At 42.4% G+C, this 17,792-nt stretch overlaps 1 protein-coding gene across 1 annotated transcript in view; it reads right to left on the bottom strand.

The window, feature by feature from the left end:
* Positions 1–9,959, bottom strand: part of LOC311110234 (uncharacterized protein) — a gene marked incomplete at both ends in the record, with an annotated part of 91,386 nt that extends 81,427 nt beyond the window's left edge. The window contains one exon of the mRNA XM_084188771.1: positions 9,759–9,959. Within this exon, the coding sequence (XP_084044897.1) occupies positions 9,759–9,959 (201 nt within the window). The remainder of the gene's footprint in view (positions 1–9,758) is intronic.
* Positions 9,960–17,792: the final 7,833 nt, after the last annotated feature.

The following is a 17,792-nucleotide window of genomic DNA, read 5'->3' as shown; positions in this document are numbered from 1 at the left end:
ACATTTTTGTGTATGGGTGGTCCCGGGGATCGAACCCACTACCTTGGCGTTACAAGCGCCGTGCTCTACCAGCTGAGCTACAGAGGACCACAGTTATGATTTGTAATCAGGTATGAGCTGGGCTGGAACAAAAGCTTATACACACTCCTGCCATTCAGATCTGGAGCTGTCCACCCTTTAAAGTCATTATTCTGGACTATGGGCTCTCCTCTCCTCTCCTCTCCTCTCCTCTCCTCTCCTCTCCTCTCCTCTCCTCTCCTCTCCTCTCCTCTCCTCTCCTCTCCCCTCCCCTCCCCTCCCCTCCCCTCCCCTCCCCTCCCCTCCCCTCCCTCCCTCCCTCCTTCAACTCAAGTTGAAGTTGAACATGTTGACTGATGCCAAGGCGGCAGCTGCCAAGATGAAGGGAGCAGCTGCGGACCAGAAGACTGCAGCCAAGGCAGCACTGGTCCACACCTGCTCTGTCTGTGGGTTGAGTAGTATTGGTTGGTACTGTATGTGCCTTTAGGTTCCTCTCCATGTGTACTGGCCTTTTGATTTGATTTATTAGGATCCACATTAGCAGACGCCAATGGCAACAGCTAGTCTTACTAGGGTACAACACATAACGAACACGACATTACAGACAAAATACTTTACAATTGACATACATTTAAAAACATGAACGTGTAGTGTGTGTGAATCTATCAGTTATTGCTTAGTTTATAATTTCTGTCAACTTTGAATTCAATCTCTGCCACAGATTCTTAACTTCCTCCATTTTATACTTGACCTTTATAGATGCAGACCCGAAGACATTCAAGCAGCACTTTGAGAGCGAGCATCCCATGTCTCCAATGGTCCCAGTACTGGTTGATGTTCAGGCCTAAGTGACCACACACTCAAATGGACCTACAACTGGGGTAAGATTCTTCCATCATTCACACACACTAGGCATAGTGTAAACCATCATGTTGTCAATAAAATTCTGGCCCCAATGCTTAAGTTGTATTGTGTATGGCTCAATTTGTGGAAATGCTGTGATCACTCATCGTCTTTAATGTTGTGATTCACAGACACACGATGAGCACGATTTGACTGCTGCAACTAAGACAGAATGCCTTCGAGGGACACACGATGAGACCCTGAGTATGACTGGACAAGGGCCAGATATTTGTGACAAAGACCTAAAAGGGGAAACACACCAGCACCTCATTTTGTTTATTCCATGGCCAATCATCCCTCTAGCTACCCCTTCTTCCACTTCGGACACTCTAGAACTCTCCATGTTATCTCTGTAAACCCAGCCTACCTTTACCCATCTGCCCTCTGCTGCTTCCTTCCATTGTTCTTCTCCTGATTTGATAACATCTAGACTCAGTGACATGTTTTAAAATTGTTGCGGTATGAAGTTTTTTAGGGTTGGGCGGTATCCATATTTTCATACCGTCATACCATTTCTGTACCATACCGAGGTATACGGTATTATCGGAAGTGCACACAAGGGCCGATATTTGGACGTACAAAACAATTTAGGCAACGGGGATCTTGGTCCCTTTTTTATGGTATTGAAAATCATACCGTCCGTATATTTTGAAATGTCCCAGTATACAGTATAAATAGTATATTGCCCAAACCTACTGTTTTTGCTACCTTTTTTCCCCTGTGTAATGCTGTCATCCTGCTTATTCTGGGGTTCAGACTGAATGCAGTGGTAAATGAGCTGCTCATAATTGACAGCAGCAACATGGACCTGTTAAATTGACAGGGTCCTGGGCTGGGGTGGTTACACATGGTCTGGGGTTGTGAGGCCGGCATTGTGTTGTGTGACAAAACTGCACATTTAGAGTGGCCTTTTATTGTCCCCAGCACAAGGTGCACCTGTGTAATGAGCATGCTGTTTAATTAGCTTCTTGATATGCCACACCTTTCAGGTGGATGGATTATCTTGGCAAAGGAGAAATCTCACTAACAGGGATGTAAAAAATTAGCATTTTCAAATCTGAGATTAAATAGAGCCGGATATATTGATAAAAGTCACCCTGTCCGAGAGAGATTTACATGGTTATCAAAACGTCATGCCAGGGAAAGCCTACATGAAACACAAACCTTGTTTGAAGTGGTTCTTAAAATCCCCTATAGGAAAAATGTATGGTGAAAAAATGATTGGAACCATTTCCGTGTTAGACCGCTAGGTTTTATGGGTATTATGATGCGTCCACTGTGGGGCTCTATAGTGGCGGTAATGTCCTCTGGAGGGGGCCTTTAAACAGTGTGCGTCCTATAGACGGGCTGTGTTAAAGCCTGGATTTTGTCGTTCTGAGCCATCTCTGCCTCTGACGTAAAAAACGTTTTTATCTCCCACACAAAATTACTTCTATACTTATTTTTAGTGATGGGATGATTGATACCGGAGCTCCGACACTCTGATGCAGCTTTCAAAGCACTACTGATTCGATATAATGTACTGATGCTGATGATGACGTTCGAAGCTTCAGACATCACACTACAATCTGACAGGTGTCGGAACTCGGAACTGATGCTCTGCTGGAAGCTTTTTGTTTTTATCTAGATATTTCACCTTCTTAGCAGGTGGAAAGATCAACAAGTTCTCACAGTCTCACCTCAGAATTAGACATTCATCCATGTTTCTCAAACAACAAATGTAAAAAAATTTCCAAACGTCAAACTTCGAAGTGTTTAAGCTCAGGTCGAGTCAAGTCACAAGTTCCTAATTTTGGGTTTTGAGTACTCAAGGCCACTTGTTCGAACTAGGTGAAAGATCTGCCGATGTGCCCTTAAGCAAGGCACTTAACCCTATTTGCTCCTGTCGGTCGCTCTGGATAAGAGCGTCTGCTAAATGACTAAAATGTAAATCGGGTCCCACTCCCATCATTGCCCATATATATATTTTTTACAACTAATGAATCACTGTCAGACCCTATAGGGTCTGGATTTATACATGGTTAGGTTACCAGATCAGGAAAAACTCTGGGTCCCAGGGAAAACAATTTGCCCCACCACTCCGGGACCTGTGGTGCCACCTCTGCATCAGGACATCATCACAACGCACAGAATCTGCAGCACTCCAATATTGTGAGCGAGATGACAAATCGAATCTCGAGTCATACAGCTCAAGTCCATGTTAAGTCACGAGTCATAGATGCTCAAGTCGAAGTCGAATGGCAAGTCACAAAATGTGCTACTCGAGTAGTACTCAAGTCCAAGTCACGTGACTCAAGACTCAAGTCTCTGCCCATGTCTATGCTTCCCATCCTTAAGTTTCCTTTTTTGCATAATTTTACTTTAGTTTTGTACACCAGCTTCAAACTGTTGAAAATGCAATATTTTTGGTTATTCCAAAGATATTTCACTGCAGTTTAGACGTTACAATGATTCTCTACACTATATATTGCTTGATTTGTCACATAAATTGAAATGAGCCAGTTTAGAATTTTAGCAACCAGTTAATGGAGGAGTGATTTCTAAAGCCGGAGTGATGTAAAGAAAACTGAAAAAACATAACACATTACAGGAACATGATCAGCATGACCACTGAGGATGTAAACGATGGAAGTGTGTCTTACCATCTCTGCTTCCCCCTCCTTGTCAAGGTGTTCACCTAATACCTCCTCTGCTGGGCCTTTCTTGTCAAGGTGTTCACCTAATACCTCCTCTGCTGGGCCTTTCTTGTCAAGGTGTTCACCTAATACCTCCTCTGCTGGGCCTTTCTTGGCAAGGTGTTCACCTAATACCTCCTCTGCTGGGCCTTTCTTGTCAAGGTGTTCACCTAATACCTCCTCTGCTGGGCCTTTCTTGTCAAGGTGTTCACCTAATACCTCCTCTGCTGGGCCTTTCTTGTCAAGGTGTTCACCTAATACCTCCTCTGCTGGGCCTAGAATGAAGGGTGAGATATAGTATTGTACATCAGCATACATGCAGAAAGTGGTTCTTATGCAGAATGAACATATGCAGAGTTTCATTGTTGTGTATTGTGTCTTTATCCTTAAAGAGCTGCATGTTGAACAACTCATCTGGTGACTGAAGCTTACAATTGAGTCATTTAGCAGATGCTCCCATCCAGAGCGTCCCACAGCTAATGCATTCATCTTACGATAGCCAGGCGAGACAACCTTATGATAGCCAGGTCGTGACCCCTCTGCCAGTAGAAATGTACATGTAGTGCTATGTATGTTATGTATTTTATTTGTTGTGCTGTTTCCTGTTTGGACCTCAGGAAGAGTAACCGCTGCCTTGGCAGCAGCTAATTGGGGATCCTAATAAAATACTAAATACTAAACACCAGAGCTGCCGGAAAGCGTGTGGCGAGACCACATTTGCTCCAGTACTTTTCAATCTGGTGTGGTCCTGCTACACCACTTTCAGAGCAGCAGCACCAACCGAGACAGTTCAACGTTTACCTGCTCTGTCGCAGTCTACCATTCTTCTTCTGTGGGTTTTATGGCGGACTACAACCCCAAAAGGTGTATTGCCGCCACCAACTGGACAGGATTGAAAAAACATACATACTTGATAGGGAAAACTAACTTAATCCACCCAAATAAAAACAGTACAAAACAAAAATCAAACACAAAACTCCCACTTCTTCCTTCCTTCACATCTCCCTTCTCAGGCTCTGGGGCCTGAGAGGCTGGTACGGATTGTGACAATACTCCATGCAACTCCTCCGCTGAGAAGCCTTTCAGTCCCATGAACCGCTCCGCCGCATCCAAAATTACATCTATTTTCCTGGACTTCCTCTCCACCTTGGCAGTACCATTAATCACCATAGCTATAAAGGCCACAAAGTCCACCTTCTTAACCTTTAAAATATCTGGGTCCTGCTGGTTTAAGGCAACCCCTGCAGCTTTCAGTGAAGGCCTATCCACCATCATGGACTCTTTAGGAGCACCATTCAACCCTGAACCCTTTTAACAGCCACTGCATATGAAATGCTCTGGACAGCCCTGACTTTGGCCACCTCATTCTCTTTCACCCTTGTCGGGCATTCAAAAGACGTGGCTTCATGGTTCCCACCACAATTGCAACATGTCACATTTTCATCACTTTTAAAACACATGATATGATATTTTCCACAACTTGGACATCTCGGCTTCTCTCTTCTGCAAACACTTGAAACATGTCCAAAAGCTTTACAGTGATCACACTGCATTGGTCTTGGGATAAATGCTCTGACTCTGTAGTTTATATACCCCAACTGCACTTGAGTAGGGAGAGACTCCATATCAAAAAACAAAAGAACAGATACACTTTTTCTTCATTCACCACATGATTCATCCGACGTACATCAATCACTACAGGAATATTTTAAATCTCTGCAACATCGACTTCCCACGAGATGAGGGGTGCCCTGTTCCGAAGAGACACACGACAAGTCAAACTTCTCAAATCGGGTGAGACGCAACACACATTCCTTCTGATCCTCAGAAGCAGTGGCGGCTCCTGAAAAAATTCTCAGGGGGGGCAATTTTTCTGATGATTTAGGTGACCTACACACATTTTTAAAAAGATATGTCCAGCAACAACATGAAGACAGGGGCAGCATATAAGTCAATACCAGAAGCATTTATTGACTGATCTCAAAAGTGTTGGCTTACAAAATCAAAATAAGTTATCACAGTAAAAATAATCAAGGGTGTTCTTTCACATTCCTCAACACTGCATAAACAATATACATTTCCATAAACAAATGAAATATCAGCTGAAAATACAGCATCTTGGTATTTGTTCAGATTGCAGGATCAACAAGAGCTTTTACCACATTTTTTGCCTCATGGTTGAATTGGAAATATGTGCACCTGAGCATAATTCACAACAAGTAAGCAGGAGCTTTTGATAGAGGCTACTGAAAACATTGATGCAAGTTATTGGTTATAAGACATTTTTATAGACTTCCATATTCTGCCCTCTTGTATAGATTTGTGAAAATGAACAGTGATAGACATTTTGCCTGAAAACAGAATTTGAAAGTAATTTCTAGAAAAGGTAAACACAGCTATCTGTATGGCTTTGTAAAAATGAACAACCATATTCTGGCCAATTGTATAGATTTGTAAATATGAACAACCATATTCTGGCCAATTGTATAGATTTGTAAAAATGAACATGAACAGATTATTTTTTTAAAAACTTTTTTTTAAATGAAAAATAACTATTTTAAACAACATCAACTGTGAACTGATTTGGGCGTGTGTGTGTTAAAGAGACAGACAGGGAGGGACAAAGAGAGAGAGAGGCTACATTACTTGTACTGAAACTGTTCTCTTCTCTGTTTCAATACAGCAAAGCGTTCAATGACTTTCTCATTGAAATCAGGCATGCTGAGGACTAGTTCCCTCTCCATGGAAAGCATGGCCAGTGCATTCAGACGTTCCTGGCCCATTGAATTTCGCAGGAATGTCTTAACTCGTGTCAAAGTTGAGAAACATCTCTCAGCTTCAGCTGTTGTCATGGGAGTAGTTATGAGGATGTTCAACAGAGTCACAGTCTCAGAGAACGTATCCTGGAGGTTGTAGCTCATGAGAACCTGGTACAGTGCCAGTGCACCACAGCCTCCCTTGAATTCAGGATTCTCATAGATCAGAGATAGTTCTGTCTTGAGCTTTGCCTTGCTCAGCATGGGGTATGCATTCACAGTGGCATTCAGAGCCTCATCAGGAAATGAATGGCAGTACCTTTCAAACATGTCTGCTTGCAGTAAGGTAGCACTCACAAGGTGGCCAGAGAAAGAGAACCTTTCTTTGGTGTGATCCAGGATGGTGTTGCAGACCTCTTCAGACAGCCTCTGCTTCTCCTCTTCTCTCAAAGCTGTTCTGGGTCTTTTGGCTCCTGTTGCTTCTTGCAGCTGCTGTTGAGAGGAGTCCCTGAAGGCAAACAGACCAATGTGTTTGTTGGCTTTGTACAGTATTGTTGTCTATGTGATGCACAGGTATATGCAATGTATCCATGTATAGTACAAATACTTCAGTTCCACTTAAAATGGGCAGGGATGCATAAAGTCTTTAGTGTTTAAGTTAGCCTTTGTGTCTCACATAGCCTGGATGTTCAGCACAGTATACAGTGGTGCTCATAAGCTTATGATCCCATGCTAAAGTTGACTAAAAAGAGGAATAAAAAAGAAAAGAAAATTGGTGTCCTTAAAGGTTGGATTTTCCAAATTTTTTAATTAAGTCATTAAGATCAATTTCCAAAAGATGATTTTTTTATTCAACTTTTTAGTCAACTTTAGAATGTGTTCATACACTTATGAGCACCACTGTACAGTACACATAGTATATAAAATAAGCTAGATTACACCACTGGCCATATATAATGAGAATAATGTAATTTCAAACACAAATGCAGTCTCCTTTCATGCATACATTTTCAAATAAAGCTCTGCTTTGAGAAAGATCGAATGATATTGTTTAATCTTACCTTATGGCCTGCACACTGCTTGTGAAGCTGTCGAGGGCACGTTTGATAAAGACAGCATCGATGTCCTTCTTCTGTAGCTTCTGGTACAGAATGTCGACGTGGGGCATGATTTTGTGAAAAAGCCGCAGGAAAAAAATAAAATCTTCATCATGTAGCATCCTCACGTAGCCAGATGCCTCTCTCACGGTGGGCTGGTAGCAGAAAACTGCATTAGCTACATCGCAGCCTGCTAGCCAGATTTTTCGTTCATACCAATTTTTGGAAAATCCTCGGGTGTAGGACTTTCCCCCTTTAGTAGAAACCTGTTGAATTATTAAATTTGGTCTGGGAGGTCCTAATTGTTTCGTTGCCAATTTCTCTTGATTTGTTCGCCGACAAAAAGGAACTTCTTTCAAAGAGACAATCGAGTTGCACTGAAGGCTAGCCATTTTGACAGTAGTAGTGAACTGATTGATGAGGCTACCCGCTCTTTTCTTAGTTACGTTCATGGTTATGTTACGTATGACGAAAGCACGTAAGTGCAAGCCCTCAGAAACCCATAGAGATTGTATTGAAAGCTCTGATATTTGAAAAAAATTGATTTTACATTAGAGGCTATGAGAGACTTCTGGGCGATTTTCAACCTGACTGAAATCGCCCCAAAACGGGCGGGGACATTTGAAGCACGACTTTAGCCTGATTGGACATTTAGTGGCAGATCAGACGTCTAGATTAGAACACTGATAACTACTGTTGCCGTGATATAATTGATTAGAAAAAAAATCCCTTCCTTTTCCCGTTTGGCAGTGCGTCGCCCATATCGCCCTAATGAACACACCGCCCCTGCTCAGAAGTACAAAAAAGTCGAAACAAGCCCGCCTCTAGTGATCCTCACAGCCTTCACTGTACCCAGTACTCTCTCCACCAGTTTGGATATCTCAAATGGTTTCTCCAAGATTGGTAATCCAATCAGCTGCTCCTCATTAACAAACTGTACTCCTACAAGACACGAAGGGACATTCTCAGCACTGTACGCTACTTTGCTCCGTTGTCCATTCTTTTGGACAATAGTCCAATTCTCCTTGATTCCACCGCCATTAGATTCAAGATCCACATTGACCTTTGCGAAGCCTCAGTTCCGCAGTCTACCATTGAAAACCATTGAAGACTACACGCAGAAAAGTCGTGCTATCGGTCACTACCTCAAGAAGTCTGATAAGAAGCTGAGCTGAGACTAGGTATGTAACAATGAAATGTCGTCCAATTGAGTACTCACTCTCTTAAACTTTAAATCTTGAAAGAAATTATTTGTTTGTGCTTGTGAACATGATTTAGTGTGGTGAATGTAAACTCAGCTGATTTCGAACAGGTAAGATGTATTCCAAAGAATTTAACATAAATACAGGAAATGTGTGCAATAGAAGTATACCTGCTGTTCTTCTAAGCCACCGTACCAACTTTCACTTCTTTCAACTTGCTGCTTCAGAGAGAGCAGTCATCAATATTTTTGTTACATGATGAGGTGGGATTGGATTTTGCTGTTTTTTTCCATTCTGTGTTTCTTGCTGATATCTGCAGGGATCCTCTAAAACAGGTTTCACCTACTATTTTTGTAAATGTCTGTTATAGATGGTGAAATTTGAACGCAAGCTATGTTCCAAGTTTATGGTTCAAGCAGCTCTGCAGTGCCATGAGGAGCCTTGTAAAATTGCCTTTAAAGAAAAGGCAAACCATTTACCAGGTTAGTATTTGACTATTATTATGATCAAACACTGTGATATGTGATATTTAGCCTTGTACCTTATACCGATATGCTGTATCTGTGACAGGAAGAAAGTTGAACATTAGGTTCACAACCAGGGCTAAATTTAACAGATTACTTGATGAGGGTGACATCACACCACAGCAGGTGGATTCATTCCATGAAGCTGTGTTGTGTTTCCTGACAAGTGCTGTGGACTATGCACTTAAGAAGCTGCCACTGGAAGAGCCACTGATCAAGCACGCACAATTTGTAGATGTACGGCAGAGGGCTGAAAGTGACATCGAAGATGTCCTGTACTTTGTTGAAAGGTTAGTTTTTTCTCTCCAATTATTGTCTATCATCTTAGCTAAAATACCCTGTGTTTTATGATGAGGTGTGTTCACTCCTAAACTGCACATGAGATATTCTTATGTGGCTTCTCCTCAAAGATGTGTATGAACTGCTGCTGGTTGATGACTATATACCTAAAACGTAACAACTTGTAACTCTAAGGAAAAACCCCAGGCCCCAGAAAAGACATGTACACATTTGCGACTACACTTTTGAACCTGTGGTGCAACTTCTGCTAAACACACTGTTGCTTTGTCTTTCCTTTCTGCACCTCCTCCTGTAGCTGGCTGATCTGCTGCTGTATCTTCTGCATCTGTTGCTGCTGCTGTTGATTCAACATGAAGCCCTGTAGCATTACTAACATCTCTTGTGTGTTATCAGAAGTGCCAGTGCTGTGAACAGGTGTGGTGTCTCTTCTGTCCCCTTCACCACCCGTTGCACCTGGTGACTCCTCATCATCAGGCCTCTCCATCACTATAACCCCACCTGGTGACTCCTCATCATCAGGCCTCTCCACCTCTATAACCCCACCTGGTGACTCCTCATCATCAGGCCTCTCCATCACTATAACCCCACCTGGTGACTCCTCATCATCAGGCCTCTCCATGACTATAACCCCACCAGGTGACTCCTCATCATCAGGCCTCTCCACCTCTATAACCCCACCTGGTGACTCCTCATCATCAGGCCTCTCCATCACTATAACCCCACCTGGTGACTCCTCATCATCAGGCCTCTCCATCACTATAACCCCACCTGGTGACTCCTCATCATCAGGCCTCTCCATCACTATAACCCCACCTGGTAACTCCTCATCATCAGGCCTCTCCATGACTATAACCCCACCTGGTGACTCCTCATCATCAGGCCTCTCCATCACTATAACCCCACCTGGTGACCCCTCATCATCAGGCCTCTCCATGACTATAACCCCACCTGGTGACCCCTCATCATCAGGCCTCTCCACCTCTATAACCCCACCTGGTTACTCCTCATCATCAGGCCTCTCCATGACTATAACCCCACCTGGTGACTCCTCATCATCAGGCCTCTCCATGACTATAACCCCACCAGGTGACTCCTCATTATCAGGCCTCTCCACCTCTATAACCCCACCTGGTGACTCCTCATCATCAGGCCTCTCCATGACTATAACCCCACCTGGTGACTCCTCATCATCAGGCCTCTCCATGACTATAACCCCACCTGGTGACCCCTCATCATCAGGCCTCTCCATGACTATAACCCCACCTGGTGACTCCTCATCATCAGGCCTCTCCATGACTATAACCCCACCTGGTGACCCCTCATTATCAGGCCTCTCCATGACTATAACCCCACCTGGTGACTCCTCATCATCAGGCCTCTCCATCACTATAACCCCACCTGGTGACCCCTCATCATCAGGCCTCTCCATGACTATAACCCCACCTGGTGACTCATCATCAGGCCTCTCCATGACTATAACCCCACCTGGTGACCCCTCATCATCAGGCCTCTCCATGACTATAACCCCACCTGGTGACTCCTCATCATCAGGCCTCTCCATGACTATAACCCCACCTGGTGACTCCTCATCATCAGGCCTCTCCATCACTATAACCCCACCTGGTGACCCCTCATCATCAGGCCTCTACATGACTATAACCCCACCTGGTGACTCCTCATCATCAGGCCTCTCCATCACTATAACCCCACCTGGTGACCCCTCATCATCAGGCCTCTCCATGACTATAACCCCACCTGGTGACTCCTCATCATCAGGCCTCTCCATCACTATAACCCCACCTGGTGACCCCTCATCATCAGGCCTCTCCATCACTATAACCCCACCTGGTGACCCCTCATCATCAGGCCTCTCCATGACTATAACCCCACCTGGTGACTCCTCATCATCAGGCCTCTCCATCACTATAACCCCACCTGGTGACCCCTCATCATCAGGCCTCTCCACCTCTATAACCCCACCTGGTGGGGAATCCCAACACCTAAAGGTGGATGGGCTGCAGCAGTCTTCTAAAGAAAACATGTTTTTCAGAGTTTGTCCAAGTAAAGTAATAAACATTGTTAGTGGTTTATTCTCACAACAAATACAATTAGTGTTGGTTGATCATTCACTCAAGACAGCTGGGCAAAGATACATCAAAATGTATTCTGTTTCAAAGTACAAAATACCCTCCAACAAATTATCAACAGGATCAAAGTACTGATGGGAAACTGAGGCTTTCTGAAGGCTTCGGAGCTTTACATCACGCTTCCCTTTTTTGCCTTCAAGTTGACTATTAAAAAAAAAGAAAAATAATCTATGGCATTATTTAGGATGCGTAAGACAGAAGCTTATACTATACTAAATAAAACAAATTATGCAGAAAGTGTGGTTTCACATGAAAAAAAAATCTACAATATTTAGCCTTTGACAGGATAGGACCTCATACCCTTATGTACCTGAATGTTCCATAGTTCCCTGCTCTACCTGCTAAGCTACCAGTCAGGCAAAACTACATGTAGAAAATCCTAACTATATGTGTAAGTATGGTGTCCAATAGAGGTTGGTGTTTGAAAGCAACTTAGAATCGGAGAAAGCACCAGAACCATGGTGAAATCAGTGGGATCTCGCATTTTGCAACACTGTGTGAAAAGCATGTGATCAAACGATGCTTCAGACGTCATTGATGACATACTTCTGATAAAGTGATACACGTATCCGCACACTGCTTCGAAGTTAGCTGCTTAGCGATTTCGACGCATGTGTCGGAGCTCCAGTAGTAAACGTAACATCACTAATTTCCAGTGTGTGAGTGACTCCAATTTTTGGACAGTACATGCTCTGATTGTATGTTTAGTGTACAGACACCGGGGACAGGCCCGACGCAGCTGCGATAGGCTATACCCAACGCTACAACCCAGCAGGCTCGTCACCGACAGAGAAACAGCCCAGCAAGCAGCAACCGAAAACCGAGCCAGGCTGCCAAGAGCTCAACTCATTCAACGCTTTCTATAGCACTACTAAAGGAAAGTGCTTATTCCTCAACAAGCTCTGTCTCGCTGCAGAATTAGACGGTCATCCACGTTCTGCAAACGTTACATTTTGGAAGTTGCCCCAAACGTCAAATGTCTAAGTGTTTTTGTTGCTTCTGCTGTTCTGTATCGTTCCATTTCTCCAAACGTCACATTTCAAAGTTAAGGGTTAAGTTTAGACACTCATTCTGAATGGTTAAGGCAGTGGTTCCCAAACTAGTGGTTGAGACCCTATGTGTGGTCGCCTGAAATGAAAATGGGGTCGCGGGAGAATAAAAAAAATCCTGGTATATTATATCATCTTTGTCTCTCAAAATCATTGTAATGTGGTTAACCATAACAAACCTAAATGAAAATTCATTAAATCTAAAAGTTCTAATTCAACCAGAGAGCACCCTCAGATTGTGGGAAAAGGCAGCACTTGACCGTTGCATTTGAATCATTCCCACTGTGAATGGCTAGGCCCACTATGCTATGAAACCACACACTATTGCAGAGACTTTGATATTACTGGCTGCAATTGATATGGTGAAAAAAATGTGTGGGACCTGGGGAGGCACAGAAACTCAAATCAATACCTTTGTCAGATAACACTGTGAAACTAAGAATGGATGCTATAACTAGCTCTCCAAATAGATGTTAGCTGAGAGGTCCGAGATGTATTGACTCCTGTCAGGGGATGCTATTCACGAGGACATAATTGTTCTGTCTCACGATTCCCGAGCATGAAACGGCACAGGGGATGTTCAGTGTGCTGCGTGGCTATATTAACAAAAAACTGATTCCATGGGATCGAATGGTGGGCTTTTGCACAGATGGGGCTCCATCTATCACGGGACGGCGGGCAGGCCTCTGCACTCTAGATATGAAGGTGTCTCCCTCTGCCATATGGACCATTGTATGATACACACATTGAGCTATAATGGATACCCCGAGAGCAACTGGCAGCAAAAGAGCTGAGCGTAGAACTCAGAGATATGCAGCAGGTAACTTTAATTGTAAACTACATCGCGCACGCCTGTTCGCAAAACTTTGTGGAGATATGGGATCAGAGCATGACAATGTTGTATTCACACCAGGCTTGGTGGTTATCAAGGGGTAGTGTTGGAACAATTTTTCAACTTGAGACAGGAACTGTTATTCGCAATGGATATAAAAAACAGACTTTGTTGACTTTCTGTGTAATGAAAAGAAAATGTATCTCCTTGTCGCAGGCATGCAGGGGAAATACAATCTACAGATGAGTGACAGAATCAGCTAAATCCGTTTGACTATCAAATCCGTTGATCCTGGCTCAGTTGACATGCCAGTAAGTGACATTGAACAGCTGATCTAGCTGTCATGTGTTTGAATGCTACAGACAACTCATTCACGAGTCACTATGGAGGAGTTTTAGTTCCTGCCCACATCATCATTTAATTATCATAATACCCACATCATAATTTCTTTATCATAATACCCACATCATAATGCCTTATAATAACTATATTTACAAATTAAATGTATGCATTGTTATTATCGTAACTTATTACGGAAGGCTTTGTATAAAATAAATTACATAATGTCTTTACAAAAGTCATACTCCATTTTATATGTCAATTTGGAAAGACAAAACACCCATGTATTGTATCAGGCTTGTGTCTTGTAATAGTAACTTTATAGATGTCCTTACCTTTGCCTGTTGAGTTGGGTATCTGGAGTCGTATGTCTACTATAAAAGCTGACGTTTTATAGCGATGTGGGGCCTAGTTGTACTTCATGATGTGATTGAGCACCTTTAGCTTGAATGTTTTTCTTTTGTAGTCAGTCAGGTGATTTCTTGTAAATCATGAAGGTTGTTCCAGTCTGTCTAGTTCAGGTGCAGGAGCAGTTGCCCCTCCCTCGCATGCTTCCTGCCTCACCTGGGACAAATTTAGAGATTCCTGTTTTTCTACGGTCAAAAGACTACAACAGCCACAAGGCTGTTGGCAACCGTGAATGCAGTTGTTTAACATAGCAGTCAACCTATTTCCTGTAGTCTCAAAATGATTAAACATTTTGTTTAATCTAATAAAGTTTACTTTCAATGTATTCTTCAAATGGAGAACATGTATTAAATCATATCAGAATATATATAAGTTGACTCACCCAAATACAGTGGGGTCGGAATTATTGGATCCCTTGATAAAGATGAGCAAAAAATATTATAAAATAAATCATACAAATATTGTATGCAAAACAATACATAATTATATATATAAATATACTAATACAATTGCTCAGAGAAAGAGATTTTGTATAACAAGTAATAAAAAAAGCAATATCAAAAAGATAGGTGTCAAAAATTATTGGATGCCCTGTTTTCAATACCCTATCACCTTCCCCTTGCAAGCATAACGACGCTGAGCCTTTTTTCAACCACAACAAAATATGAGATTGGAGAACATATTAGGAGGGATCTTAGACCATTCCTCCATACAGAATATTTCCTTATCCTTGATATCCTTCATCTGCGTTTATGGACTGCCCTCTTCAATTCAAACCACAAACCCCACCATCGAAAGCTGAGACTCACATGAACACATACATGTCAGTTGTTTTGCTCTGCGATGAACACAAGCCTCACAGGACTCGTCTGAACCAGGTACCAGTTTAAAAAATATAATTGAATTACTTTAATGACAAAAAAGGGGTTAAATATGGGTAAAATAAATATATAATAATTCCCTGAGCTTTCTTATATCTCAGATATAGGACAGACAATTTAAAACATATTTCCTTTTTTAATAAATGTTTAACTATCTGGTTTGTTATTCAGTGTGTTTCTATGGGCTAATAGCAGTAAGGCTAAATTCATTTTTTTTATATACCTACAGGGGTCTTAAAATTCAAAATCAAATAGATAAATGATCCTTGGTATGACCATCTTAAAACAATCATCTAAGGATACCTTGACTTGCATTACACACCCTCACTGAATAAAAAATGTCCATGAAATCATGTAAACGCACCCTTCTACAAGCATGAGAGAAGTTATGGACGAACCAGAAAGGTGACATATCTGTTAGACAGTTCACACAGTCATCATCCAGGATTACTGTCTTGTCATCTTTTTGGCTAACCACACTGGAACATTCTAATCTTTAAGTACATGAACTGACAGAACAGGTTTAAGCGAAGTACAGTGCCATTGTTGTCAGGAAGCTGTCTCCATGGTGATAGGAGGGAAAGGAGGCAGACTAGGGACAAGGGCAGGGCAGCCACCTGAGGTCAATAACTGCCCTACAAAGGCAAAGAGCAGTAACTATGCAAACAGCGAAACTGAGAAAAATAGCTTTAAAGGGGCAATCTGCTGTTGCTACATCATTTATTTTAATTTTTCTGAATGATATATACCTATTTATTCTAGAAGAATATAACTTATAAATACCTAATGAGCTTAGATCAGAACCCAAAATATATAAGCTTGTTTTACTCCAATGTTTTTAAACAATGTAAATGTAAACAAACACTGTATAGCCTCAAAACATGGTTAAAACTATAATGTTGATATCATGGATGGTCAGTCCTTGTATCCATGGCTTTGTCTATGAATTTGAGAGTGGCTACATTTCTCCAGGCCCATCCCTCAACTTTGGCCCTTTTAAAGTGTTTTGGCTGTCCAGAAAAAATATATTGTAGGTAGATAAGAGATAATGCACCGAGGGACTATTATCTTATTATGAAGTAATTTTGTATGCATATCAACCATGAACACATGACCTATGACCCCTAAAATGTTGATACTGCACTCTGCCTTTGTATGACCTTAAACAACTATATGGGTAATGCAAACGCAAAGTGCATTATCTAAAATCTAAATGTGTTAAAGGGATAGTTCACCCAAATTACAAAATTACATATTGGTTTCCTTACCCTGTAAGCAGTCTATGGACATAGTATTATTATTATTATTTTTTTTTAATGACAGCAATCAATGTTTGGTTTTGTTTCCTGGCAACAGGGCCGGCGTTATGGGCGGGCCTTAGGAGGCCTGGCCCGCCCTACCGTACATCCTTGCCCGTCCAAATAAAATATTAAAATATTGATCATTTATTTGACCCAGTTGCGTGCCGACGGAAAGAAGCATCCATTTCAGATAAAGCGTCCAAGCGAGCAAAACAGCGCCCCTCTGTCTCAGTATGTGTAGACCGTGTATCTGATGCTGTCTGGACCAAAAGAGTATGGCATGTCATACCATTTCTGGCCAGACAACATTAGAGACATGGGCTACACACTGTGTAGTAAGACAGAGGGGCGCTGTTTCGCTCGCTCGGATGCTTTCTCCCGTGAGATAGTTTCAGCGGAGAGGAAGAGGCGAAGCGAGAGGGCTCACTCTCGCCAAAATCTGTCCAGAGTTAACCCAATGTGTTTCTATGAGCATAATATGCATACCTAAGCTTGTAGCCTGCCTTCCTGCCTTTGGGACAACTAATCCCATTGTTAGGGCAGAGACATGAGCCTCATGTCATTATATACAGATCTCTGGTTTCAGCCTCTTGCGAATTGGAAGGGAAAGTTGCCGGGTGCACACTGTACCAAAATTATACAATTACGCCAGCCTAAATAAAATCATTAAAAATACTTCACCAGAGAACATGACTTCACCACAATGTTTTTGTTGTTGCTGTGGATTGATACAAATCACAAGTGCCTAGGCCAAGGCCTATTTGGGATGCCCGCAATTTAGGAAGCGTGCGTGGCAATAGGACTAGCTGATTGAGTTGCGGCTGTCAGTGAAAAGCATAAGAAATGTGTGAAGATAATGTGTCTTGAGTATAATTGAAAATGTTGGTATCGTATATGAAGATTATGACGTTGTTAATGTTTTAAGTGGAACCGGAGAGGACGTTGATTTTAGTATCAAGAGGGAATGTTTTAGTGTAACGCCACATACAACAGACAGGAAGTGTGTTGTAGACAGGGGATTGGACAGTAGAGGGAGCCACCCACATCTGGGGGAGATTATATATACTGGGGAAAAACGAAGAAGAAGTCAGAACGGCCATTGCAATCTGGGATGCCGTTCTCCGGGTGTCATGACATCTGTCACTTATGCTGAAAGCTTGTAATATGAATAAACTTATGATCAAGGTTCAGTATGAGCAGACTCCTTTGTTTATCAGCAATAATTGCCAGCACTTACGCGATACGACATTGGAACAAGAAGAAAGGGAGGGGAGTGTGGCGGATATATGGCATGTCTCTCTCCAGAATGCATGCACTTCAGCAGCTCTCCATAATGCACTCAGCTGTCTCCCGCCAATTC

This window comes from Coregonus lavaretus (assembly GCF_964263955.1).
Source record: "Coregonus lavaretus genome assembly, contig: SUPER_35_unloc_2, whole genome shotgun sequence".
Classification (NCBI taxonomy): domain Eukaryota; kingdom Metazoa; phylum Chordata; class Actinopteri; order Salmoniformes; family Salmonidae; genus Coregonus; species Coregonus lavaretus.
This window is presented reverse-complemented; position numbering and strand designations above follow the sequence as displayed.